General features: G+C 34.3%; 4 protein-coding genes across 14 annotated transcripts; 2 read left to right on the forward strand and 2 right to left on the reverse strand.

Moving 5' to 3' along the window:
- Nucleotides 1-411: 411 nt before the first annotated feature.
- LOC110666789 (NAD-dependent protein deacylase SRT2) lies at nucleotides 412-6892 on the reverse strand. 8 transcript variants are annotated; one of them, XM_021827389.2, is made up of 11 exons: nucleotides 6529-6809; nucleotides 6227-6434; nucleotides 6033-6098; nucleotides 5283-5328; nucleotides 4603-4763; nucleotides 4370-4499; nucleotides 2429-2593; nucleotides 1509-1636; nucleotides 934-1033; nucleotides 763-832; nucleotides 412-642 (listed from the first exon to the last, which is right to left on the reverse strand). In XM_021827389.2, the coding sequence occupies exons 1-10, from the start codon at nucleotides 6638-6640 to the stop codon at nucleotides 782-784; spliced, it is 1167 nt and encodes a 388-aa protein (XP_021683081.1). In that variant the 5' UTR covers nucleotides 6641-6809; the 3' UTR covers nucleotides 412-642; nucleotides 763-781. The 8 variants fall into 8 exon arrangements, 6 of the variants coding, with proteins under 6 accessions (XP_021683081.1, XP_021683082.1, XP_021683084.1 ...); XM_021827390.2 differs by having other exon boundaries at nucleotides 782-832; nucleotides 6529-6808; XM_021827392.2 differs by having other exon boundaries at nucleotides 412-1033; nucleotides 6529-6571; nucleotides 6675-6892.
- Nucleotides 6893-6981: 89 nt separating this feature from the next.
- LOC110666790 (psbP domain-containing protein 2, chloroplastic) lies at nucleotides 6982-14995 on the forward strand. Of its 3 annotated transcripts, none has more exons than XR_002497205.2 (3): nucleotides 6982-7596; nucleotides 13974-14293; nucleotides 14787-14995. XR_002497205.2 is itself a non-coding variant. In XM_021827393.2 (2 exons), exons 1-2 carry the CDS (start codon nucleotides 7123-7125, stop codon nucleotides 14223-14225), a joined length of 726 nt encoding a protein of 241 aa, XP_021683085.2. In that variant the 5' UTR covers nucleotides 6982-7122; the 3' UTR covers nucleotides 14226-14995. The 3 variants fall into 3 exon arrangements, 1 of the variants encoding a protein (XP_021683085.2); XR_002497204.2 differs by having other exon boundaries at nucleotides 14817-14995; XM_021827393.2 differs by having other exon boundaries at nucleotides 13974-14995.
- Nucleotides 14996-16278: 1283 nt separating this feature from the next.
- On the forward strand, nucleotides 16279-20043 carry LOC110666788 (amino-acid permease BAT1 homolog). The gene is made up of 7 exons (XM_021827384.2): nucleotides 16279-16471; nucleotides 16572-16754; nucleotides 17087-17206; nucleotides 17355-17546; nucleotides 18202-18507; nucleotides 18969-19151; nucleotides 19437-20043. Exons 1-7 carry the CDS (start codon nucleotides 16409-16411, stop codon nucleotides 19926-19928), a joined length of 1539 nt encoding a protein of 512 aa, XP_021683076.2. The 5' UTR covers nucleotides 16279-16408; the 3' UTR covers nucleotides 19929-20043.
- A 124-nt stretch (nucleotides 20044-20167) lies between these two features.
- On the reverse strand, nucleotides 20168-25439 carry LOC110666786 (lipase-like PAD4). 2 transcript variants are annotated; one of them, XM_021827382.2, is made up of 5 exons: nucleotides 25094-25439; nucleotides 24629-24989; nucleotides 21155-21874; nucleotides 20821-21056; nucleotides 20168-20745 (listed from the first exon to the last, which is right to left on the reverse strand). In XM_021827382.2, the coding sequence occupies exons 1-5, from the start codon at nucleotides 25111-25113 to the stop codon at nucleotides 20286-20288; spliced, it is 1797 nt and encodes a 598-aa protein (XP_021683074.1). In that variant the 5' UTR covers nucleotides 25114-25439; the 3' UTR covers nucleotides 20168-20285. The 2 variants fall into 2 exon arrangements, with proteins under 2 accessions (XP_021683074.1, XP_021683073.1); XM_021827381.2 differs by having other exon boundaries at nucleotides 20168-21056; nucleotides 25094-25438.
- Nucleotides 25440-27063: the final 1624 nt, after the last annotated feature.

A 27063-nucleotide genomic window follows, 5' to 3' on the forward strand; every position in this document is an offset into this window, starting at 1 on the left:
AAAAAAAGCATAAATCTAACATTACAAGAATCTTCTGTTTTATTAAATTCATTTAATTTTATTAGTTTGGCATAAAAATCTTGTTTTTGAATACTTATTTTTCCATTATCGTTATTAGCTATTTTAAGCCTTTCCATTCCATGCGAGCCCCTAATCTTTTCAATAAAATCCCTCTGCAAAGGCACAAAAATTCTCTGGAAAATGAAAGAAGCATCATTTCATGCCCATTGACGCAATGGTTAATCTTTCAAAGACAGGCCAATTAAGTAGCCAAATTGTCAGGGATAAAGCTCGTTTTAGTAACTGGAACCCTTGGGACATTTTGTCTTTGAATGAAAAATGAGAAAACATAAATCAATAAAATGTTGTCTAAAAAATACTTTTCGTCTCTCGATCACAATCTCAAAGAGAGCCTAAAGAAGAATCTCTGCCCATAATTGGTTAATCGACTCTAATCAGGTGAAAATTTGAAACAATACATTCAAAGCAAACAATTAAAAATTGTAAATTGCTTTCACCAAAAAATAAAAATAAAAATTGTCAATTCTTTGGTATTGCTTTTCAGCTTTTATGGTTAAAACAGGAAGTAAACGTAATTACTTTGTAATGGGTACAGATGCATCCTTCATTTGAAGTCCTCACCTAGAAACAAAAGGAGAAAACATGAACCATTCAATTCATTGCTCTTGAAATCTTACCATTTACCAAAATGATTTGATAGCCATCAACACCATTTTTGGGATTGAAAAGAATGGAATATACCTGGTTTCCAATATCATACCTAGAAAGCAGGGATGCTAAGGTATCCAATATCAATCACTCTAGGCAGTATCTATTAAAAATCCATGGGGATTAACACAAAATGCTGAGGATCAACAAAAGTAACACAAAATGGCAGAAGCTAGCTCCCAAGTTGGTTTCAGAGGACTTTACCTCTCCTAATCGGGCATTAATTCTCAAGGGCACAAAATCATCAGCTCTTGTCACTCCTACATTTACAATTGCCGTAGCAGCACCCGCCTCATGAGCAGCCCTGTGATGTAAAATTTCAAAAGCTTCATCAGCTCAACTTGCATAAAGGAAAACAGCATGTTTTAGTCACTTCACTATTTATTAGTTAAATGCATTAACGAAAGAGAAGGAAATAAATATTAAGGCTTCTACATCAGAATCTAGGCACTGAATGGAATTAACTTCATATGCTCAAATTAAGTTCTCATCGGTAACAGCTTTTGATGAATGTAAAATGCTTTGGGATTAAAATGAAAAATGAACAGCACTGTTGAGAGAATGCAGTATGCACATTCAGTTAATCCCATCTGGTAGTAAAATATGTTAGTAATTTTTGGTTTCTTTGCTTGTACACATGCAACTGCTCAGGATCATCAATATATTGTTCAAGAATTAATACAACATAGCAAATAAGTTCCTAAGTTATCTGATACATAAATTAAAAAAATATTTGAAAAATTTTAATCCTAAAAGGAACTGAAGCAATATATATCTACCTAACAAGTCGAAAAGCAGACATGGTCATTAGAGATGATCCCAGAACAAGGAATGAATCACATCCTTTTGCAGCCTCCATTGCCTTGTCTGCTCTATCCTTTGGAACATTATCACCAAAGAAAACAACCTTCAACAATTAAAAAAAATCAATAAAATGTTTCATCTATTTGTCATAGGTATATATAAAAAAAAAGATCATAAATGTATACATGCAACATGAATAAATGCACATTGTTTGTCTGCAAGTACAAAGCTAAATTTATATCCACCTTTAGAATTGAATAGTAGATTACAAGACAGTAGAAATATTAAAACCTTTATTACAGTCACAAACTTATGCATATGAGTGACTAAATGCCATCACTTGTTAATCAAATAATTTAAAAATAATCTATGTAAGCCTATCAACCTGTAAGCCTACCATAAGTGGTACACATTAATATTTCCTCCATTTACAGCCATAAAGTTTAGATAACAATAATTTTTTTAGTTAATAATAATTCTCCATAAAAGTTATAATTTTTTAAAAATTTGGCTAATTAAACTTATGAGTAGAGCTTGAGCTTGCAATCTTGATAAATGACTTGAATGTGAGTTGAGCTCATGAGCTTGATAAACAAGCCAAATGTAAGCCAAGCTTGAGCCAATCCGTGGACTAATAAAATCTAAGCAAGCCGAGCTTGGTCTTCAAATCTAGGCTTGAGCCTAGTGAAAATCTAAGGAGCCAAGCCTAAGCTCTTCAAAGCTTGGCTTGGCTCATTTTCACCCACAAAGCCGTGGGCATGCATGTATAAAGTTGGTACACACATGCAGATCACCCTTAAAGCTAGTCAAGAAGATTGTTTAAAAAAATGTGGGCCATCACTTATGCATCTCTTTTTAAAAAAATGATGGCAAGATGAAGTAACAAAATCATTACATCAGGTTTGAGCACCCCATTGCACTTTTGGCATGTAGGTATGTGGAAATCTTCCTCCCAGAATTTTTCATCAATCTCAATATCACCATCTGGCCTCTGCTTCATGCCAAAGCTTTTGTCTGATCCAGGACTTCCATAATCCAAACTTTCAACTGCTGCAGCCCACTGCAGTAAAAAGCAATTTGCTTGTAAGCCTTTTACAAACAAATACAGGAATAACATTTCAGATAAAAAAATGAATTTGCAGACACCTAGGCAGTTAGAATGTGATAAATGAAATAATTAGGCTTGGTTGATGAAAAGTTGGAGTATGGTAAATGTGATAAATAAGGAGAAGGTAGATGAAATTAGCTGTAAAGAGATTAGCACTACATTGCATAATCCTAAATGAATAGAGTGCTTATAAGAGATGAAGTTAAGAGTACAATACGTCTTCAAGTATACAGATTGCATTCAGCCCCATTGGGGAAGGTTGAGGGATGCACACAACCTTTGAAAAGCCCTACTCTAAGCCAAAAGCCAAATATCCCTAACCTTTCCATTAATCAAGGATTTAGTTATAAACCTCGCCACTAATTTATAATTAATCCTTGTCCCCATATATGGTGATAATCACCAAATATTCAATTTAAAAACATTATTGCATGTGAACTTTTCATGCAGTACCTTAACTCTTTGTCTTAATTCCAGTGTTCAACATCCTACAAACAATGACTGCACCTTTCTTGTGAGACAACATTAATCTAATGCAAAAGTTAAGCCCAAAAGTGCAAAGCCTTGTTCATCTAACCGAAAAAAGAAACTGCAAAGCCTATATGAAGATGATCAATAAGGGTCATCACCAAACTCACTGATACAATATAAAATAATTAACTTAAAGACTATACCCTCATAAAAAAGGAATATGCTCCTACCCTTAGAATATGCCAAAGAATATTACCCCTCTAATCTTCTATAAATATGGCTAGGTAAGAAAGGAAATTCTTCTTCTTCTTCTCTCTTTTTCCTCTCTCCTTCTTTAAACTCCCTTTACCAGAAAATAAACCCCCTCTGATGTGCTCATAATCTGTAGCTTATTTTAGGGTCAATTATGCATATTTTTTATTGGTGTTATGTAGTTTTTATTAGTTTTATTATACTTTTATTTGGTTTTTATCATAATAAATGTCTTTCATGTTTTACTCTTAGGATAATTCACCTTCAAAGCAATTTCATCCATGATTGAGAGTGTTAAGTTTTTTTTTTTTTATCATAGTGAGTTGATATAGTGAAATCCTAGTCCTAGAATCTTTAATCCATTGGTTGTTAGAATTTTATTGAGCTTGGTTAATTCATCTTAGTTGATAAATTATGTTTTAATTATTGTTCTTTAAATTTAATCTTAGCTTGGATTCAATTGTCTAAATAATTGTAATTACTAAAATTCAATACTCAACACGATCCTCGTGGAAATGATACTCATCATTTTATTACTTGTAAACGATCTGTTCACTTAAGGAAATTAGCCAACGCCCTCTAACTTGAACATTAGAGGGTCCTCACAAGGGCCTACCCCGGTGGATCTCTGACCTTTTGTCTTTGTATTGCAGGTCCTAGGTGCTAGGACCAGAGTGGGACCCCATATATGTGAAGGAGCATATCAAGGCTTCATCACTCACCTATTAAGCTTTGATGAGATGATTGTGAGCATATGTGATCACTGCTATTTTCACTGCCATTTTTATACCAACTTATTATACCACTGATTGTACAGCTACAATAAAGTACACCTTAAATATTTAAGGAAACAATACTCTTTTCAAAAGAGACTATAATAAAATAATGTCTCATCAAGTTGGAAAATTAGTTGGTAAAAAAAGTTAGGACAAATAGCATTTTACCTATATATATGAGAAGTCTAAATGGTCTTTACTCTAGAAAAGAAATTTTCAGCAAACCAACCTTTGGATTGAGGGCCTTCAGCTGGTCCTGAAATAAATTCCGACTAAAGGAAAAACTGCAGTCTAGACAAATGACGGAATACACAGTTCCATGTAATTCAAGTGGATTGCTCCCAGCACGATGATGTAGTCTGAAACAAGATATTGATAAATTACAAAAATTAGTCCCAGTACACTTGCACATTGTGCCCTCAAAGTTTTCCCAGAGAAGGACCAGCTATATACAGCTTTTACCTGTCAACATTTTGTGTAACCATAAAATTGACACGGCCTGCCTTTTCTAGTGATGCTAAAGCAAAATGAGCTGCACCAGGCTGTGCAGCAGTAAACTGTCTCCATCCAGCATAGCTCCGAGCCCAATACCGCCTGCGGGCCCGACTTGAATGAAGAAACTCCTGCTCATGGAAAGTTACGACAAAAGAAAAAGCTTAAAACAGCAAATTTTACCCCTGAAAATTTCTTGTTAACTAATGCTGCATCATCTACCACAAGATTATCTAAACACAACTAGTTAGGGAAAATGTTTTAGTTCAATTAAGTTGATAATGGTAAATTTTTCATGACCATTGCTACTACAAAGAACAAAATCAGTTGAAGGCATAAAACACATGCAGGAAGTTACTAATCAAAATATAGTAAGTTTCTAAGAATTTTGGTTTTGGATAGATGATATCCAACTTTTGTTCAAATCTAAAGAAATTTTGATCAAATTCCTGGAGAATTTAAGTTTTTTTCAGTGTACATTGTAGAAGACTATTTTAGCTTCATTAGCAGTCTCTCATGTTATTCAGTTCTTTACTTTCAATCCTCCATTTTTAACGTCTCTTTCCATAGAACCTTCACACATTTGAACCTTTATCAATGGTGAAATAATGCTAAAAGAGTTGGATATGGTGCACATGCCTTCAGATCACCTGATGAGTAATTGGTTTGAAACCAGAACTGTAAGCTCCATTCGGGCTGCAAAAAAATAAGAATGTGACATATTGAGTGCATATGGTACTCTTAATTCAGCAGAGATAAATTTCACCTTAAATGCTTTGAGAAATAAAAAGATTTAACTGCAATCCCAACTTTAGAACAAAGGGGGAAAAACAAGAAGATGACGAAGAAGAAATTTTTGAATCGTATTCGAGACAGTTACATAAAGTGATAACAGAGGGATGGAGAAAGAAAATATAAAATGAGGGATTCACTAGATCAATCAAACAAAAAAGAAAAACTAGCCACATCCACAGTTGCCACCATAACACAAAACTGCTGGTCACTGGCACGTCCTCAGCACAAGCTGAGAAGAGAATAAACACAGTTTCAAAAATCACAAAATGTAAATTCAGCAGTCATCAATTACTGTTGCTGAAGACAATTTGAGGAAAAGAAAACTATGGTTTCCAAAGCAGGGTAAAAAAAAAAAATTACAATGCCCTTCATAGCTGATAATAGATGCAAAAAATAAATAAAATACAGGCATATAAAACTGTGGACAAAGGATTAATAGCAACTTTGAGCAAACTTACAAAGAGCATTTTGTTATAAATGTCCGTCTTACTGATTTAAATCTATAAGCAGTTTAAAGAAAAGCATCGAATAAATTGGACCACATAACTTAATAAACATTAGAAAGCTTATTGAAGTTTGGACCGTTTGTAGAGAAGAAATTAAACCTTCTGTAATCAGGAATTCCACACTCTGTACTAATTCCAGCTCCACTCAATACCACGAGATTAGTGCTACACAATACAGGGAAAACAAAATATCAATTGATAGAACACAAGTCAGTAAGAAAAGGAAATGAAAATTACATAAGAAGCAAGCTCATGGGCAATGTAACACAAAGCTAGATATGTAAAGATGCTACCTATGATCAAAAAATTGATACAAAAGATTAACATCCTTATTGCTGGGAGGGTCTGAATGAGGAACCATCTTCTTCTTGTCCCTCAAATAGCTTGAAGGCGCATTTTCTTCATTCCCAGGAACTGAGATACGGCACGTCGTTTGCTCAAACTTTACATAAGGTCGAAAAGGAATGAACCATCTCCCTCTGCTCGGCGATTGAACAAAATCTTTAAACCCACAAGAGTTTAGAAGAAAAGAGAGGCTGTCAATCATCTGTGATGCTAAAATCGATCAAAGATTAAAATGGATCATACAACTTGCCTCTAATGAAAGTTCCCAGAAACTTTCTTCTACTTGTGAATGCCTGCATGGTAAATTTCAACTCCAAGAAGAATACAGAAATAAAAAATTCAAGAACAAAACGCACAATCATTTCATTTTCGAGGGAGAGGAAGAGGAATACTTACAGAGAAGGTTTTCTGGGAAGGTAAATGGAGAAGCATAGTGATGAGAAGTGGAAGTAATCTGGTCTGATTTTGGACAGAGAAGAGAAATTCCAGAGCTTACTTTGGAGGTGGTTAGCCTCAGAATTGGAGGAACCAAGGCGAGCACAGCACAGCACAGCACAGCAGTTAGCTGTTTCCGTTGTTCCACGTTTCCGTCTTCTTTGCCGTTTGTAAGACTTGGCATAGAAAGGACCTATCACTTCTTTTTTGGGTTAATTTTAAAAAAAAAAAAAAAAATTCGAGATTTGCATAAAAAGGCTTGTTTTTTTTTCCCAATTTTAAAGTTGATAATTTTTAATTAATTTCACCTAACTGCAAATCAGCTAAAGCCATTGCAATTAACTTGTCTCAGTCAGCGACTTGTGCTTGTAGAGAAGAGGCGGAGGCGATTTCATTTTATTTTGTATCAATGGCTTTGCAGACTTGCTTCGCCCTCTCAAGCCAAGCTCCCTATTATCAAAGCAACAGTCCAAAATCTTGTTTTCCCAAAACCGTATTTTCAATTTCTTTGTCCAAAGCTTCTTTCTTAACAGGAAACAACGACCCACTGCCATTATCATTTTGCTCAAGCAAGAGAAAGCTAAACCTCGCAATTCTTGCTCTAATCATTAATGGATCTTTACCAAACATATCTAAGACCACTTTGGCCCTGGAGTTGGAGCAGCTTCAGAGGTACACTGATCCCAAGGAAGGCTTCACTCTCCTCATACCCTTTTCTTATGTTAAGGTGGATAAAGCAGGAGCAACTGTGTTGTTTGAGGAGATAAACAAGGCAAGTAACAATGTTGGGGTTGTGGTGAACCCAGTTCGTCTCACCAGCCTAGGTGAATTTGGGACTCCTCAGTTTGTGGCTGACAAGCTTATCCTAGCTGAAAAGCGTAAGGTAAGTGTTTGATTATATCTTATGGGTAGCGTCTATTCACGATACTACGTCTGGTAATTGTTGAACTGTTCTTTTTCTTCTGGTTTAGGAGCACAAATTAGCTGTAATGCGGTGTAGCTACATGGGTAATTGTTGAACTCATTGTAATGGTAAAAATTCCCACCAAGGAGACTGGAACCCAAGACTTGGTTTTCTTTAATGCTTTTCATACATGCTTAATTGCTGAACTTTATGCTTTCGTATCAGTTCGACAAAAAAATATATGCTTTTCTTATTGATTTAGGAGATTTAGATTTTCTTTCCTTGAAATGTTTTGGTTGAAGGAAGTTATGCCTTCTATTTAACTGGGAACTTATAAATCTACATTTTACAGTGTCTTTCTTCTTTCTCCATACTGAACTATGAATTTGTTCGACGATTCAATGTGATCAGTTTTTAGGGATTTAAGATCACATTAAAGTTTGAGATATCTTTGGTACATACTTGAAGAAAATGTAGGAATTCAACAAGTTTCATTTAGTAGGTGCCAAATTACAGAAACTAAGGTATTGAGTACTTGAGAATTGAGACAATGGTACCTTCAAATTTTAGATGAAGCCTTTTCTTCGCTTTAGAAGTTATTTATTTCCCCACTTCTTCAACTTCAAACTTAGTTTTCAGCATAAAGTTGACTGAAATAGGGATGACCAGCTTTTTAGTTCAAAGTCAATGGTCTCCTGACATTTTACCTGCGTTCTCGCCTCATGTATTTGATTCACTTCACTAGAAGCTCTGCAACAATTTATTTGACTATAGAGCATGGCGCGCTATAGAACAACAAATAATTGTACCTCAGAGACGGACATCTAGTGGCATGTCTCTTCCTCTTGGATTGCACATGTAACTCTGACCATCAGTTCATCTCACCCGAAAACTAGAACAACAACAATTCTTTATTTATAAGAGAGTTGCCGACTTAGGGACTTGATTATATAACTTTATTTCACTTGAGCATCTAGGCCAGTGGCTGTATTCACCACTATTGATCTTTTACTAGTAGTATAAGCACAGGGGATGAGAGATACATCCTTGGCTTGACCTCTGCCCTGGACTTGATTTGCAATGCAGCTTTGCTTCTGGATGGGTAATTGTGGATTCTTGAAACAACCATCAGGCATTAATGAAAAGTTCAATTTTGGGTGGGGAGGGATTAGTGTAGGGGGCTAGTGCACTTTTGCTTCTTTTTTTTTTTTATGCATGCTTTACATTCAGTGCTGAGGCTAGATCCTTGTACTGATGAAAGAAGGAACTCAAAGGTCTTATGGCCCCTCTATGATGCTGTTTTCTGGCCCTCACTGCTACTTTCAGGAAACAGGTTAATTGAATGTTCTGAGTGGGAAATTTTTTTAAATCATGCTGTATTATTTTTATAACTTTTTTTAAATGTAATCTAATGAATGATACTGGACTTAATGCTTTGTGGGGAATTTTGAAGCTATATATATATATATATATATATATATATATAATTTCTGTTATGGAAAGTCAATCATTATATTATTTCTCTGTATATTTTGTATTCTGTATTCCTATTTAGGAATTCTTATTTAGGATTTCTTCCTAATTAGTAGAACACAATTATAGGAATCAATTGTACATATATACCCATGTACAGATTAATTGATATGAAGGAGAATCATATTTTTCTACATGGTATCAGAGCAGGTCATCTATCTAGGGTGACTATTTGTTCTCACCACCCAGCTCAGGAGAGACCTTGGCCGCCGACTGGCCTTTTCGACTCCGATCAACATCGCCAGCGTCGCCTCAATCTCCTTATTCCACCACTGTGTGCTGTTGCCTGATCCAGTACACCATTAAAGGACTTCTGAGGTTTGGCTCTCAGATCCTATTTCGGTATTTGCTTGGTTTGTGATTTTGGGTTATTTTGCTACTGTAAGCACTTTGGATTATCGTTTCGGTTAGTTTTCTGTCTCAACAAATGGCAGACAATAAGAATGTTATTTCTGATGTGATTCCGGTGATGACTAAGATCACGGAACACAAACTTAATGGGTCGAATTACCTGGAGTGGAGTAAGACTGTTAGGGTCTATTTGCGTAGCATTGATAAGCATGATCACCTTACTAAAGATCCACCTACTGATGATACACAATAAACTTGGCTAAGGGAGGATGCTCGGTTGTTTTTGCAGCTTCGGAACTCGATTCACAGTGAGGTAATTAGTTTAATTAATCACTGTGAATTTGTTAAGGAATTGATGGATTACTTAGATTTTCTGTATTCTGGTAAAGGGAATATCTCCCGTATTTATGATGTTTGTAAGGCATTCTACCGTGCTGAGAAAGAGAATAAGTCTCTCACGGCTTATTTTATGGATTTTAAACGGGTATATGAGGAACTTAATGTATTGTTGCCTTTTAGTTCTGATGTGAAAGTTCAGCAGGCCCAACGGGAGCAACTAGCTGTTATGAGTTTTCTTGCAGGCCTTCCTTCAGAGTATGAGACTGCTAAATCTCAGATTCTCTCCAGTTCTGAGATTTCCTCTTTGCATGAAACGTTCACACGGGTCCTTCGTACAGAGAGTACCCAATCGTCACAGCCTGCCAGTAGTGCTCTTATTAGCCGTAATCCAAATGGACAACAGGGTAATAGAAGAGGAAGTAGAGGAGGAATTACAGGCAACAGAAGTAATCAGCGTAATGGAGAGGCTAGTTCTAATCAGGACTCAAGAGGAGTCATTTGTTATTATTGCCATGAGCCTGGCCATACAAAATATAATTGTCCTCAACTTCAAAGAAAAAATCAGCGATCACAGATGGCAAATATGGCAGCAGAGGATTCTACAGTATCTTCCTTTGAGAAAACTGTTTTGGTATCTGCAGAGGATTTTGCACAGTTTTCCCAGTATCAGGCATCTCTAAAGCCTACCAGTTCCCCTGTCACTGCGATCGCTGAGTCAGGTAAATCCACTACATGCCTTGTGTCTTCCTCATCCAAATGGGTTATTGATTCTGGTGCGACAGATCACATGACAGGTAATTCTAGTCTTCTATCTGCTTTTCAGTCTAATCTCACTTCCTCTACTGTTACTTTAGCTGATGGTTCTACTTCTTGTGTCATGGGTTCTGGAACTGCGAATCCGACTTCGTCAATTTCTTTGTCATCTGTTTTGTGTCTACCAAATTTCTCTTTTAATCTACTTTCTGTTAGTAAACTTACTCGTACCTTAAATTGTTCTGTTTCCTTTTTTCCTGACCAGTGTTTATTTCAGGATCTTACGACGAAGCAGATTATTGGTAGAGGACGTGAGTCAGGTGGTCTCTACATTCTGGAAAATCATGTACCGCGGTCGCTTGTTTGCTCCAGTACCTTAACACCTATTGAAGCTCATTGTAGATTGGGTCATCCTTCTTTGTCTACCATGAAGAAGTTGTGTCCTCAGTTTCAGTCTTTATCAGTACTAGAATGTGAGTCGTGTCAGTTTGCAAAACATCATCGTTTGCCTTATGTGTCTAGAGTCAATAAACGGGCATCATCCCCTTTTGAGTTAGTTCATTCTGATGTTTGGGGTCCTTGTTCTGTTACTTCTAAAACTGGATTTCGTTATTTTGTTACTTTTGTTGATGATTACTCTCGTGTTACCTGGTTATATTTAATGAAGAATCGTTCTGAGTTGTTTTCTATCTTTTGTGCCTTTTGTAATAAAATCAAAACTCAATTTAATACTTCTGTGCGCATATTAAGAAGTGACAATGCCAAAGAATACTTTTCAGCACAATTTCAGTCTTATATGACACAAAATGACATTCTTCATCAGTCTTCCTGTGTGGATACCCCATCCCAAAATGGTGTGGCCGAAAGAAAAAATCGGCATCTTCTTGAGGTAACTCGTGCTCTTCTTTTTCAGATGAAAGTTCCTAAACACTTTTGGGCGGATGCAGTTTCTACGGCATGTTTTTTGATCAATCGTATGCCGTCTTCTGTCCTTAATGGGGATATTCCTTATACTGCTTTGTTCCCTACAAAATCTTTGTTCCCTGTTGAACCCCGTATTTTTTGTTGTACCTGTTTTGTGCGTGATGTTCGTCCGCAAGTTACTAAATTGGATCCAAAGTCTCTCGAATGTATCTTCCTTGGGTACTCCCGGATCCAAAAAAGGTACCGTTGTTTCTCTCCTACTTTTAATCGTTATCTTGTTTCTGCAGATGTCACATTTTTTGAGTCCACTCCATTTTTTCCTCAATCATCTGTGTATGAGAGTCAGGGGGAGGAGGATGATCTCTTAATATATCTTGTCAACCAATGTCTAGTCCTCTCTCACACTGTTTCTTACGTCTCTAGACCTACTCGACCTCTGTTGTTCATGTTTATTCCAGAGATTGGAGATTCTGACTCGGATCCTCCACCGGCCTACTTCGTTGGGAGATCCTGTACCTCATAATGATCATGATTCTGATCTAGACTTACCCATTGCTCTTCGTAAAGGTAAACGTTCATGTACTTACCCTATCTCTTCTTTTGTTTCTTATAATCAATTGTCTTCTTGTTCTCGGTGTTTTGTTACTTCTTTAGACTCTGTTCCTATTCCTATCATGTTGGTGAGGCCTTTGTCTCATCCCTGGTGTGTCTTTGCTATGAAAGAGAAAATGGAGGCTTTAGATGCTAATGGTACATGGGAACTGTTGCCTTTGCCTACTGGTAAGAAAGCTATTGGTTGCAAATGGGTATTTACAGTAAAGGTAAATTCTGATGGTTCTGTGGCTAGGTTAAAAGCACGCCTTGTAGCAAAAGGATATGCTCAGACATATGGGGTTGATTATTCTGACACTTTTTCTCCTGTAGCTAAACTTACTTCTGTTCGCTTGTTTATCTCTTTAGCAGCTACATATGATTGGCCCCTGCACCAATTGGATATCAAGAATGCTTTCCTTCATGGTGATCTTCAGGAGGAGGTGTATATGGAGCAACCACCTGGGTTTGTTGCTCAGGGGGAGTTGGGTAAAGTTTGTAGGCTTCGGAAGTCTCTTTATGGCTTGAAACAAAGTCCTAGGGCCTGGTTTGGGAGATTCAGTGAAGCAGTACAGGAATTTGGTATGCAAAAGAGTAAGTGTGATCACTCAGTATTTTATAGGCAATCTGAGGCTGGTTTAATTCTCCTGGTAGTCTATGTGGATGACATTATCATCACTGGGAGTGACTCTGCAGGTATTTCATCTCTTAAAACCTTCCTCCAAACCCAGTTTCAGACCAAAGACTTGGGATTATTAAAGTATTTCTTGGGTATTGAAGTTATGAAAAGTAAGAAGGGTATTTTCTTGTCTCAAAGAAAATATGTCCTCGATCTATTGACAGAAACAGGAAAATTAGGTGCTAAGCCTTGTAGTGCACCAATGACTCCAAATTTACAACTGTTAGCAGGGGATAGTGAGTTGTTTGAAGATCCAGAGAGATACAGGAGATTGGTAGAAAAATTGAACTACCTTACAGTCACTCGTCCTGACATTGCTTATGCCGTTAGTGTGGTAAGTCAGTTTATGTCTTCCCCAACTGTTGCTCATTGGGAAGCCTTGGGACAAATCTTGTGTTATCTAAAGGGAGCTCCAGGAAGAGGTTTGTTATATGGTAATCATGGGCATTTGAATGTTGAATGTTTTTCAGATGCCGACTGGGCTGGATCTAAGGTTGACAGGAGATCAACTACTGGATATTGCGTTTTTGTTGGAGGAAATTTGGTGTCTTGGAGAAGCAAGAAGCAGAGTGTAGTTTCTCGATCTAGTGCTGAATCCGAATATAGAGCCATGGCACAATCAGTATGTGAGGTAATGTGGATACTTCAATTACTAGATGAGACAGGTTTTAAGACCCCCCTGCCTGCGAAATTATGGTGTGATAATCAAGCTGCTCTCCATATTGCTTCTAATCCGGTATTTCATGAGCGGACCAAACATATTGAGATTGATTGTCACTTTATTCGTGAAAAGATTCAACAACAGATCATCTCAACAGGATATATCAAAACTGGAGAGCAATTAGGAGATATTTTCACAAAAGCTCTGAATGGAGCTAGGATTGACTACATTTGTAACAAGTTGGGCATGATTAACATCTATGCTCCAACTTGAGGGGGAGTGTTATGGAAAGTCAATCATTATATTATTTCTCTGTATATTTTGTATTCTGTATTCCTATTTAGGAATTCTTATTTAGGATTTCTTCCTAATTAGTAGAACACAATTATAGGAATCAATTGTATATATATACCCATGTACAGATTAATTGATATGAAGGAGAATCATCTCTTTCTACATAAAAACAATAAACAATAAAAACAAATTTTTTTGATAAGTAATAAAAAAATAAGTTGTCTTGTGCAGGAAAGTACAAAAGAAGCAGAAGTAATTGGAGTGGCTGAGAGATCAGGCCACGGTGGCCTACAAGTATATGAATTCGAGTATAAAGTTGATAGCACAAGGGGAGGGATGAAGAGGATCTTCTCAGCTGCATTTGTGGTCTCTAAGAAGCTTTACCTCCTAAACATTTCACACTCAGACAAGCCAGAGAGTCCTCTTGCCACTCAAACAAGAATGATGTTGGAAGAAGTGCTTCATTCATTTGACATAGCATAATGCATTCATAGCAGATGCTTTCAAAGCAGTTGGCCTGATAATGTACATTTCTGCTTGAGAAGTCAAAGGTAACCTATGTGCTTATCCCATTTTAAATTTATATCAAGGTGAAATAACATCTAGCTTGCTGGTTGAAGGGCATTGCAATACCGCATGAATATGAATAGATTTTTTCTTTTTTTTTTGGTTCATGTTTCAGGTCAGAGTTTTATAGGCTGTGGTTGTTTTCTTTCCAATGTAAGGAAAAAGGAAAGATTTTGTTTGTGTTTGCATATTCCAGCATCTGTCAGTTGACTACAAGTCTGCATTGTATGTTGCATTTGCTCGGCTGTTTGTGCATCTGAAGTGTAATATTCATGTAGGATGTCCAAGAATGTCATCATGAGCATAAATCATTTGAAATAAATAAGATAACAAGTAAATTGTGATCTTTCACAATAATCCTGTTCTAAAAAAAAAATAAATTTTGGGCATCTCATCTTACAATATCATCTTAGTTTAAAATTTATATATCTTACCATGTCATTTTTTTTTCTTTTTAATTCTGGCTGATGCATGGAGGTTACGCACTAAGATTATAATGACTTGCAGAGATAGTGTCTGGGTGGCAAGGAATTGATAATCCCTTAGCTTGTCAAGGTAAGGTAAGGTTTAACAATTGTCAAAAAGATTCTCATGACAATATAAATGTAAGCAATAGTCCTAGAGAAGTGCAAAATTCATTCAGAACAACATTGCTATTTAATTGAAAATTTAAGTTTATCGCTTAATGTTCTTTTCTCCCATTTCTTTCTTTTTACATTTGGTTTGTTTTTTCTCCATATACATTAAATAAATCAGCAAGATTCTGGTTGACACCTTCAAAAGTTGGAACCATCCAGCTACACGTAATGTTTAAGCAATTTATCTGCTTGTATTCTGAAGATTTTATAGGCAGCTGGCATGTAGTAACAGCACATCCTTTAAGGGGGGAAAAATATGGTTGCATCTATCCAAGCTTGGAAAATTCAATTTAATTATGCTTTCAACATATGAACTTGACTATTTTTAGGGTGTCAATGAGTTTGCATCCTAGTTCTCATTACCTGTTTGGAAACTCAGAATCTCTGCTTGATGTCTTTTGATATTTAAACTACGGATACATTCAAGTGAGTTGATCTTTGGAAACCAATCAACGTAAGAAGTGCTGTGCGTCTGCATATGCAGAAGGAGAACCAAATTTCAAAAAGATTTAATTTTAAGGTGATCACTACTTCTATAGTACTCAAATGTTAAATTCATGGCCTAGCAGGGTTTAGTCCAGTGATTAAAGGAATATTACTTAACGTGACCACTACTTCTATGGAATTTTTATGGAATACTACTTTTTTTTATCGAAGAAAAGATTTCATTAAGGTGGCCAAACGAAATGTTACAACAATAACCTGTTGCCATGATTATATGAGAAAGAGTCATCCCTAAAAGTGAGAGCAACTAAACAATGGGCAACTTGATTATATGACTTGTTCACATGATAAAATGAGATTTCGATACAGCTAGTTGAGAGCATTTTAACATCATTGAGAATGTCATGTGTCTTTGAAAAAAGTTAAAATACTTTTTCACAGAATAACCACTTGATAATCTCTTTTTATTATAACTTCCTTAAAACTCTTTCGTTTTTACAAGTTAATGACTCAGGAGTAAGGAGTTCTATGATAATATGGTATCTTCTACAAATCCCTCCATAATACTGATTCAGACGGTCTCTAGTTAAAACTGTCACAAGTCAATAATTTATGGGATATTATGAATCAATAATAAAATCAAGTTAAAGAAAAAAAAAACTTAATTTCTCAATAATAAAAACTAGAGTTGAAGTTAAAAAAAAGTAATAAAAATAAAATTTTCCATTTTGTCCATTTGTTAATTGAATGAAGACTAGTAGCAACTTTTAAAGTCAACAGCTCTTTCATTTCATTTGCCGAAACCAAGTTGAGCCGTTTTCTTATTTGCGTGGAGGGAACCCATTTAACGATAATTCAAACGGTGCCACAGCAAACACAGACTTGTATGACTTGCCTACCCTCATTCAAAGCTACGAATGGGCATCAAGTCAAACCCTTCGTTCTTTGGAAAACCACTCCCTTATAACTAGCTCAATTTCATCTTCAATTGCACTTCCTTGCTAACAATTCCAAGCAATGGATTCCGGGGAGAAGCGGCTCAATGAGTTGGGTTACAAGCAAGAACTCAGAAGGGAAATGGTATTATTTTATCTTATTTTTTTTCCTCTTTTAGTTTACTTATAATTTGTTTCATCTCGTGTGATTAAATTGGATTTTTTTTTTTTTTTGTTGCTTGTAGACTTTGTTCAAGACTCTGGCAATATCATTTTCTACGATGACCCTTTTTACTGGGATTACTCCCCTTTACGGTTCAAGCCTTTTATATGCAGGTCCTGCAAGCCTTGTCTGGGGTTGGGTTGTTGTTTCATTCTTCACCTGGTTTGTTGGCATTGCAATGGCTGAGATCTGTTCCTCTTTTCCAGTATGTTCTCTCTGATCTTGCCAATCTTTCCATAACTGTGATCCAATTGTTTCCATATTGATGAGGCCTGAGGGAACTATCCCTGATAGCCCACTCCCCGAGGAGTTGTTTTGGCTTGATGACAGTGTTCGGTACTCATCACATGCGAACTTGAATTTATTGATCTTAAAACCATATTATTGGGGTGAACATATTGGATTTCTTTCTTCTCTTCTCTTTTCTTCTGTTTCTACCTCTTTCATATGTGTGCTATGTGATCAAATTCCAACACAGATGTCTTTAAAAAACTACGCTTTAGGAGCCTAACTTGCTCTTGGTTGTAAAATGAACAGACCACTGGCTCACTATACTTCTGGGCAGCCCATTTAGCAGGCCCCAAATGGGGTCCATTTGCATCATGGTGTTGTGCTTGGCTTGAGACTATAGGACTCATTGCTGGGATTGGTACTCAGGTAGATTTCTTTCAAAACTCAAATGGACATTGATTAGTTCCACTTAATACTTTGGGGAAATGGAATTCTTTTTTTTTTTTTTTTTTGGGTAGAAGATAACTGAAATGGAATTCAGATGATGACTTTCTTTGCATAATTGGTTTGGAAGGCATATGCAGGGTCACAAACACTGCAGAGTATAATCTTACTATGCACAGGCACAAATAAAGATGGTGGATATTTTGCTCCTAAATGGCTCTTCTTGTGCATGTACATGGGCCTCACTGTTATATGGGCAGTTCTCAACACATTTGCATTAGAAGTGATTGCTTTCATTGATGTAATCTCTATATGGTGGCAGGTATACACTCAATGCTTTCTTTTATGACTTTCGTGGGTGCAATGCTGCTATAGGAATCACTCTACTTAGCTAGAATAATTTATTCTCTGTATGGTCATTGATCAAATGGAGAAATAGAAGAATGGTTAGCAATTATATGACCAAAATTTATTCCAATCATTCATCTGGACTAGTAGTAATCATCAATTCTGCATAAATTATCAGTTATCAAATCTAGCAGTGTTTTGTGGTTGAAATTCTTCACTAATTATCAATTAAGTGGCGAAGACTAAGGGTAGCGTATCCTTAATCAGGAGAGGCACTTATATACATCAATGCTCTGTTTGATTCATAAGAAAAATGTGAGGAAAAAGGGTGGAAAAGTATTGCATGGATTCTTCATTCTTGATATCCGGTTGGAACCATTATCTAGTTTCAACTTTTCTGCTCAAAACTCAGCATTTGTTTGGTATTATAATAATTTTTCTTCTGATATTTATTTCATTATTTCTTGGCCTTAACACGAGCATAGTATTGTGGAGAGATTGAATGAATATTTTAACAACAATTCATGTTAATAATAGTAATACATTTTCCAAATCTGTTATACAAAAGTGAATCATGCAACATCAAATATCCTCAGTGGTTAAATATTGATTGCAATTTCTTATGGTAGGTTATTGGTGGTTTGGCTATTGTTATAATGCTTCCCATGGTGGCACTGACTACAAGATCTGCTTCATATGTGTTTACCCATTTTGAAATGGCACCCGAGTCAACAGGAATATCAAGCAAACCTTATGCAGTCATTTTATCTTTCCTTGTAAGTCAGTATTCACTATATGGATATGATGCAGCAGCTCATCTAACGGAAGAAACAAAAGATGCAGATAAAAATGGTCCCATTGCAATTCTTTCTAGCATTGGCATCATTTCAATATTTGGATGGGCCTATATCTTGGCACTTACTTTTAGCATTCAGGTACCCTTCAACAACTCATCTTATTAGTGTTTAGTCATTTGGAGTCAACTGAATTCAATCGTATGGAAATGAACTTCTATAAAGTGTCATCTTAATCTGTTCAAGGGAAAAATGAAATTAAAAAAAAAAAAAAAAAAGATATTTTTTTTTTTACAAAAATTTTAAATTTCTAATGGATTTAAGCTCGTATTTTGCCTAATAGAGATCTATTTATTGGAAATTTCTAATGATTGTATCATAATCATTAAACATGGTGGATCCCATTATAATCAGCAGTCAAAATCTATCCGTTATACATATAATAGATGCACTGAATAATTTCTCCCTTTTTTTGCACGCATTGTCACATGTATGTAATTAGAAGTGCAAGTTGAAAAATCTAGAAAAATGCTTGCTACAACCATTTGCAGTCAAAATTCAAAAGGGATTTTGATTTAATAGTTATTTGCAACACTTCTCAGGATTTTAGCTACCTATATGATACAACCAATGAGACTGCTGGAGCATTTGTGCCAGCTCAAATACTATATGATGCATTCCATGGGAGGTACCATAATGCTGCTGGAGCAATCATTTTGCTATTTGTCATTTGGGGTTCATTCTTCTTTGGAGGGCTTTCGATCACCACCAGTGCAGCAAGAGTGGTAAGCATAGTTGATTTCAAGGGGAGCTCAATTAGTTTGATTTTGAACTTCTTAAGAACTTGTTTAGCAGCATCAACTATTATTCCACAGCTGTCTTTTGAGAATAGTGGCCGTCCGCACTCTCTATTTTCTGAAAATTTTATGCACAAAAATGTAGTACACAAATCAAGTACATTTTGCTTTTTGACTGCCAACATAGAAGTTTCAATGAAAACAATTTTTCTGTTTGCCGTACCAAGTTAGTGCCAGACTCATTTTCTTGAACATCTTAATATTTTGCTTCAGGTGTATGCTCTATCAAGAGATCAAGGAATTCCTTTCTCATCGATATGGAGACAAGTGCATCCAAAGCACAAAGTTCCCTCAAATGCAGTGTGGCTTTGTGCAGCCATCTGCATTCTGCTAGGACTGCCAATTTTGAAAGTCAATGTAGTCTTCACTGCCATAACTTCCATATGCACAATTGGATGGGTTGGTGGCTATGCAGTTCCAATTTTTGCTAGAATGGTAATGGCTGAGAAGAATTTCAAAGCTGGGCCATTTTATTTGGGCAAAGCCAGAAGGCCAGTCTGCTTCATTGCCTTTCTTTGGATTTGTTATACCTGTTCTGTCTTTCTTTTGCCAACTTATTACCCAATTTCCTGGGATACTTTCAACTATGCACCGGTGGCTTTGGGCGTTGGTTTGGGTTTGATAATGCTTTGGTGGGTGTTGGATGCAAGGAAATGGTTCAAGGGACCTGTTAGGAATATTGAGATTCCAAATGAAAAGGTTTAACTTTGATTGCAAATTCAAACACATTATTACTGGAACCTCCAAGTTCCATCAGCTGAATTTCGAATAGTGCTGTAATTTCCTTTTCTCTGTTAGTTAGATGACTCTTATACTTGAATGATTCCTCTTTTTATTATTGGTATTATTATCTGGATATTTCCTGAGCAAATGTATGCTTATAAAGGCAATGTTCATCTGAGCAGTGGCTTCAAACAAATTTTGGACAAGATCAAAAATCATCATTCTGATAACAGCCTAATATCATATACCATAAGTGCAAAATCTACAAGTGGTGATATTTATCATTATCCTTGAAAAGAGAGATAAAAGAACAACTTCCCTATCCACAAAACTTGGAAACTAGGGATGCAATTGCACATACTGTGATTTTAATTCCTCATAATCTCTCACCCACATACAATAGCTTGAATTCCTTGCTACTACATCCTTAGACACCTCTTTTCTTTCCACTAATCCACTCGCATACTTTGAAAAGTCATCAAGGGAAGACAACAGCAGAGCCTGATTTCTCGGATCTGTCTCGTTTCTCACATTGTCTAGCCGCTCTCTAGCTTCCTCCACTCTGGCCCAAAAACATGTGTCTTGGGTGGAACTTGCGAACGTGCTTCTTGTTTTCTTCTCTTCCTCTTTAATTGGTCTCTCTTTCCACCACCTTTCAAAAATCTTGTACCTCCGCTCTCTTCCATTGCTAATGTAATGACCCTTCTTACGGTGCATTCCTGTACGATAATACTCGGCAATATCTAATGGCTCTACAAGGAGCATATAGAATTGAGATCCGTTCACCCACTTTGCTCGCCTGTGAAAATCACGAGGAAGGTCATTGTTATCCAGCATGTTAATTACATTATCCCAAAAACGAGCTAGCTTGTACCGATTCATGTTGACTTTAAAGTCCCTCTTCGAGGCTCCTCTTTGCTTGAAAGAGTCATAATACCCCATTTGAGCATCAGACTGATCACATGTTGCTTTGTACCACTCTATTTCTGCCCTATAAGGTGTTATTTTAGACAATTTAATTGCTAGATTGGCACAGTTAAGGTTTGGTGTACGTCCCATTCGCCTTGCCAGTTTCAGGCAATTTTTGGCTGGTCGAGCAACAGATTCGTCCTACAGATTTGATTCAAGAAGAAATGACGCTAAAATAACAATAACAAGCTCAGTTTTCTGATAAAGTCACGTACAAAATAATACGAGAAAACACCTACCTGGCAAGCTATTCCTGAGGACTGCAAAGCCAGTGCAACACCAGCTTCATAGCTTGATTCAGGAAGCTCCGCAGGCGGGAAACTCGTCTTCGTCAGAACCTGGAGAGAGGCTTTCTCAACATAGTATCCATACTTAAGGTGATCCTCAATGCTACAGCTTGGTGAACTGTTCAGCAACAGCGAATGCATCATCTTGACAATAAATGTTGCATTGTCGTTACAAATAGCTCCATCTTCAGAACAGAAGAAATAGTTCCCAAATGGCCAAAAGCCGCAAGTTACGTTTTTCCCTTGTTCGGCTTTTGCCAAACCTTCCAGGGAAGCTAATACAGTGCGGAAAATTTGAGATTTCCCTTCATCAAGTAATTTTTCAGCAAGCAAAGCAAGGGGCGGTGAAGTCATGGATAACTGCCAGAATTGAAGCAAGGAATGCAGCTGAGGATTTAGGGGAGCAAGAGGAGCAAAGAATAGCCTTGGAAACACATCATGTTTTGATACCACATGGCAGAAGTTGCCACTCCATCCCTCGCGGAGAATGGCACGAGAAAGAGACTCATTGCCCAGCAATGGAGAGCCAAAAGTGATGCATAATACTGAGATATTAGAAGAGATGGATTGAAGGTAAGATAGTAGCCAAAGAGCACAAAGTCCAGCAACTGTTCCTCCTATGCCGTGGCCTGCTATCACTATTGACTTGCTATTCTGAATCATATTTAACATCTGCATGCCAGATCTTATTCGTATAAATACATTTTATGTCTACTTGATATTTTTACTGATAATAAGAAGATATGCATTAATTGATGAGTATTATACAACAGGATTTATTTAAAAAAATATTTCACCAATGAATCAGAGAAGAGAAAAATCAAGATTCTGATCTAACAATGGACAATAACGAGAACAAAACTCTTTTTAAAAAGAGTACTAATAATAAAAAATAACAAAGCTCTTTTTGAAAAGATTTGGTCTAAAAAAAAATAATAATAATAATAAAAAAAAGGTTGTTGAAGTGAAGTGAGAATGCGTAGGCAGTGGGTTTCAAACTTTGATGCGTTTAGGGCCCACACGCAATTTTGCACAGGATTGATTTTGTTTTGACAATAAAGCTTTCTTTTCAGGAATCTCATCTGCTGGTGTGAAGGCTCTATTTGTATGTCAGAATAAAAGACGATAAGAAAAAGATTGACCCCCCAAAAGGCATCGCAATATCTACACGACGCGCAACAACCTGTCAACCACTGGAATGAGATCAATGCAAACGCAACCTAAATTTGACCACGACTCTTTCATTTTAAAATATATATATATATATATATATTAAATAATTATTTTAATGCTTTTATAATTTTAAATTTCAAAATTAAATTTATTAAAGGAAAATTTTCAAATTAGTGATATATAAATTTAAGTGAAGAATTATTAATTTATTAAAAATTATTTTATTTTGTTAATAAAAGTTATATATTTTATTAAATTATGTATATACATACACACACTTGAATTCGGAAATTCAAATATCAATTCAATTTGATGATACTTAAGAAATTTTTCAAAAATTTTAACCAATTTAGTTAAAGCAAAAGAATATAAATTATATATTTTTATAGTTGAAAGGATATATATATTTTTTTAACTTTAATTGATATTCAGCAATAGAAAAACTTTTTTTTTTTTTTTTCATTTCTAGACATGTGGCCCACCCTTATGCATCTATATATTCTACTAATTTAAGATTTTCATATAAATAGAATGTTAAAATTTATTTTTAGTTGATCATTTGTATTTTCTTTGATAGAAATTAAAATTCAATGAATGATTAAAATATATTTTTTTAAAAATATTGAAAGATCATTATTTCAATTTAATTTTAAAATTTAAATTATTAATGTTATAAAATTATAATACATTTTTTAAAAAAATTGGTACACTAACTAGAAAAACAAAATTCTGAAACTGCCATGCGTGTTCCTTGTTTCGTTGCCTCCTTAGTTATGATTAAAAAAAACAAAAAACAAAAAGAACAAGAAAAAAGAGACGTGTTATAATGCAAGAACCCAGTCAAGGATGTATCAATTTCTTGATGCCCAGCTACAATTCAAATTATAAAAAGACTTGATTTTAAAATATATATTTGAGTGATAAAATAAGAAAAAAATCAATTAAAATGGTTTACTCGAATGCTTAGTACGTATGAAAGCGTAATAAATTAAATGGAATGAATGAAAAAGAAAAATAACATGAATCTTAAAGGAAAAATAGCATCAAAAATTTATATAAATTTTTGTATATTGATGCAGAATTGATTTTAAATAGAATTAAATGGCAAAAAAATAACCATATAATTAACCCTAATTAATTTAGAATTAAAGTTTAATTTTAATTGTTGATGTTAATAATAATAATCAAATTTAGACTAACACATTTAACAATGATATAATTAAACATTTTGTTTGGCATTTATAATCAAGGGTACTCTTAGCTAAATTTCGTATATCGAAATTATATTTCTTCTTCAAATGATTTTAAAATGCATTCTCTTTCATTAGTTGATAAATAATTTTTAATTTTTTTAATAAAAAAAATCAAATTAAAAAAAATAATTTCTATCTTTACTCATTGGATTATATAACTGATGTTAAAATATAATAGCGAATTATTTAAAATATAACCAAAAATAGTTTAAAGGTCTTGCTAACATAATTGAAAATAAATTCAAATATATCATTTGCTAAAGTAATATATCATTGAATAAATATTTTATGTGTTAGTGATTGGATAATTTTATTATATTATTTTTAAATTGGGATGTAATTAATTAATGTTGGTCATAATTATAAATTTGAACAAAAATTTTAAAAAATTTTTTAATGATTATATCTATAATATTTATACTTGGCCAGCATGCCATAATTAAGAGGTTTACCTAAAAAGGATGAAATATTAAAAATTAGTGCACTTAGAATATTATGAAACTAAAAAATTTCAAAATTACTTTTTTTTTAAAAAAAAAAAAAGAGAATTTAAATATTAGCTTTTGTTAATTGTCAAAACACTGCTATTGATTTGTTCAAATAATAATGATGGAAGTGATAAAAGTGCAGTACCAATAACAGTAAAGTTGTGGTGGTACAATAACGTTGGACATCATCAAAGATGTAGGATTCTAGAAAGGCAACTTTTAATCAACATAGTAAAAATTCTTTAATGAAAAATTAAAATACATTATGCCCTTCCACGCAATATCTCAAGTAAAAAATGGAGTTTATAAATAAAAAATAATAATAATAATTTAGAATATAAATATCAATGAGCCTATTTTATTGCAATGTTCCAACGTCGAACTTGTATCATATTTTTAAGAACGAAATTGATAAATTCCAGAATTGAAATTTTCTCTAAAATGTGAGATCAAATTTTAATAATAAAGAAGTGAAATGATATGATGTAGATGATAGCAGTAGGAAAACTTACCCGATTTTGAAAATTTGGGTTGCTTTTGACAGATAGGAAGATCCGCAAGAACCCAGCATGAACCAGGACAGGCTCCTTCCCTTCTTCTTCTCCTCCTCCTTCTTCTCCATCAAATTGATGCTCCAAAGGAAAGAAAAGGCCATTGGTAGCAGTAACAAGCGGTTCAAGATTTCTGCCGGAGGTTGGGTCGGGCCCTGACCCCAATTGAACACCAGAAAATGCCAGATGGCCGACGCTTCCCATCTGCTCTGCTACAAAACCTTGCGACGGCATCGTGTTGGCGCGATCGCATAAGCTCCATGACATAGATAGCAATGGTGTGGATGTGAGGAAAGTGGCTAGCATCTCGCTGCTCTCAAACCTGCTCACATACCAACAATTGAAGATATATATTATTTTTATTAGAATAGTCAAAATTCTCGGTGGAAAGATTGATAGAAAGAAATATTTTTGTGGGTAACTTACGGTGAAGCTTCGGTGTCCATGGCTTTTTTCTTTTTCTTGTTGGAGAGGTGATGAATGATGATTGATGACTACTGCTGCGAAATGGAGTGGGCTTTGGGGTGTTGAAATTTCGCGAAGAGACTTGTTTCTTTTCTCTTTGCTTTGGGTTTATTCAGAAATCAAAATGATGGTCATGGGATCGCAGTTGTGAATGATAAAAAGGACCCACTCAAGTCTGGTCGTCCTACCTCAATTCTCAAAGTGTGCAAATTGGAATTGGGAATGAATGGGTTTGTGGTTTTTAAAATGAATTATCAAAATCAGTGAAGGTGGACATAAACGCAGGAGGGCCATGCCATCAGTAGCTGTACGCCCACGCGGTTGCGTTCAACACGGGCAGAACATTAAATCAAAATTTTCATCTGCTTATTTTATCCTTCTTTAATTAAATGATTAGAATATCTTAGATGTGGCTGCTGTGGGAGTGAGTACAAAGCTATTATAATTTAAATAGAAAAAAAAAAAGAATTGAATCGTTTTAATTTAATTAATTTAATTTGATTAGTATTTAAAAAAATGTACTGTATATTTATAAAATTTATAGTAGGTATACAGCATAAAATATTAAAATTAAACCAAACCTAATAAAATAGGTCTAAATCGATAAATTAAATTGATGTGAAAATTTTTAATTTAATTAGATTTCAGTCAACTCTCATATTAATTCAGTTATTATTATTTATTAGTTAATTTTTTTTGATTATTTTAATTTAATTTAATTTAAAATTAAATCGATTAATTGCACACTCATATGTTAGAGCTGATTTAAAATTAAAATCGAACCCAAACAAAATTAATTTAAATTGAAATTGAAATTTGATTAAAACTAGTCGAAATCAAATTATTTAAAATTAATAATGAATCAAATCAAAATTAGGTCGAAATTAATTTTAAATTAAATTAGAATATTTTAAAATAAAAATAATAATAACTTTAAAAAAATCATTAGATTTCATCTCAATCATATTCAAAACCAAACAAAATTTGAAGAAACCTTAAGAATCTATTTCAATTTCTCATGAATCTTAAATCAAAACAATTAATTCAAATCCAAAACCAGAGCAAAACAGACCGTCGCCAACCCTAGAGTCCTATATGCCGCCTTGCACAAGGCAGGAGTTTTGATGTCTTTGGGACCCAGGGAGGCTTTCACAGTGACATGGGCTGCGTAACATTAGTAAGCACTAATTATAAAAATAATTTAAACGTTTTTTATTATTATATATACTGTAAATGAAAAAATATTTTTTAATTTTTTTAATGAAATTAATTATTTAATATTTTATTTTAAAAACATATTAATTAGCCCTATATTTTTTTTTTCTATTTTTTAATTATTCTCTATAATTTAAATTAAATTTTCTATTAATCAATATTAAAATAATGAAAAAATTATCATTGTGATAACTAAATGATTTAATTTTTCTATTAGACAATCTATTCAAATAGAAAAATTATCATTTTGGGATTAAATTATTTAAAGATTAGAAAAATATTATATAATTATATTTTTTAAATTATAAAATTAAATAAAATTTAAATTAATAATGATCATATAATAAATAGAAAAAATAAAAATTAATTAATATATTTTTTAAAATAATAATATTAAATAATTAATTCTATTAAAATAAATAAATTAAATAATAATTTTTCTGCCGACTAAACACCTCCTTCGTTTGTCCTTCGCTGGCAGCTAACTAGAAGCAGGTGTAATTCCAAAGTTTTCTTTGTCCCTTTCTCTGTAACGCACGCGCATATTAACAAAATTAATTAATTAATTTTTATTTTAAAAAATATATTATTTAATTTTTTTATTAAATTTTCTCGTTATTTATATTATTTAAATTATTATTTAATTTCTTTATTTAAAAAAAATTAATCTTTAAATTTTAAAAAATATTATTATTTAATCCTTCATTTTAATAAAA

The sequence above is a fragment of the Hevea brasiliensis genome, chromosome 7, assembly GCF_030052815.1.
Source record: "Hevea brasiliensis isolate MT/VB/25A 57/8 chromosome 7, ASM3005281v1, whole genome shotgun sequence".
NCBI lineage: Eukaryota > Viridiplantae > Streptophyta > Magnoliopsida > Malpighiales > Euphorbiaceae > Hevea > Hevea brasiliensis.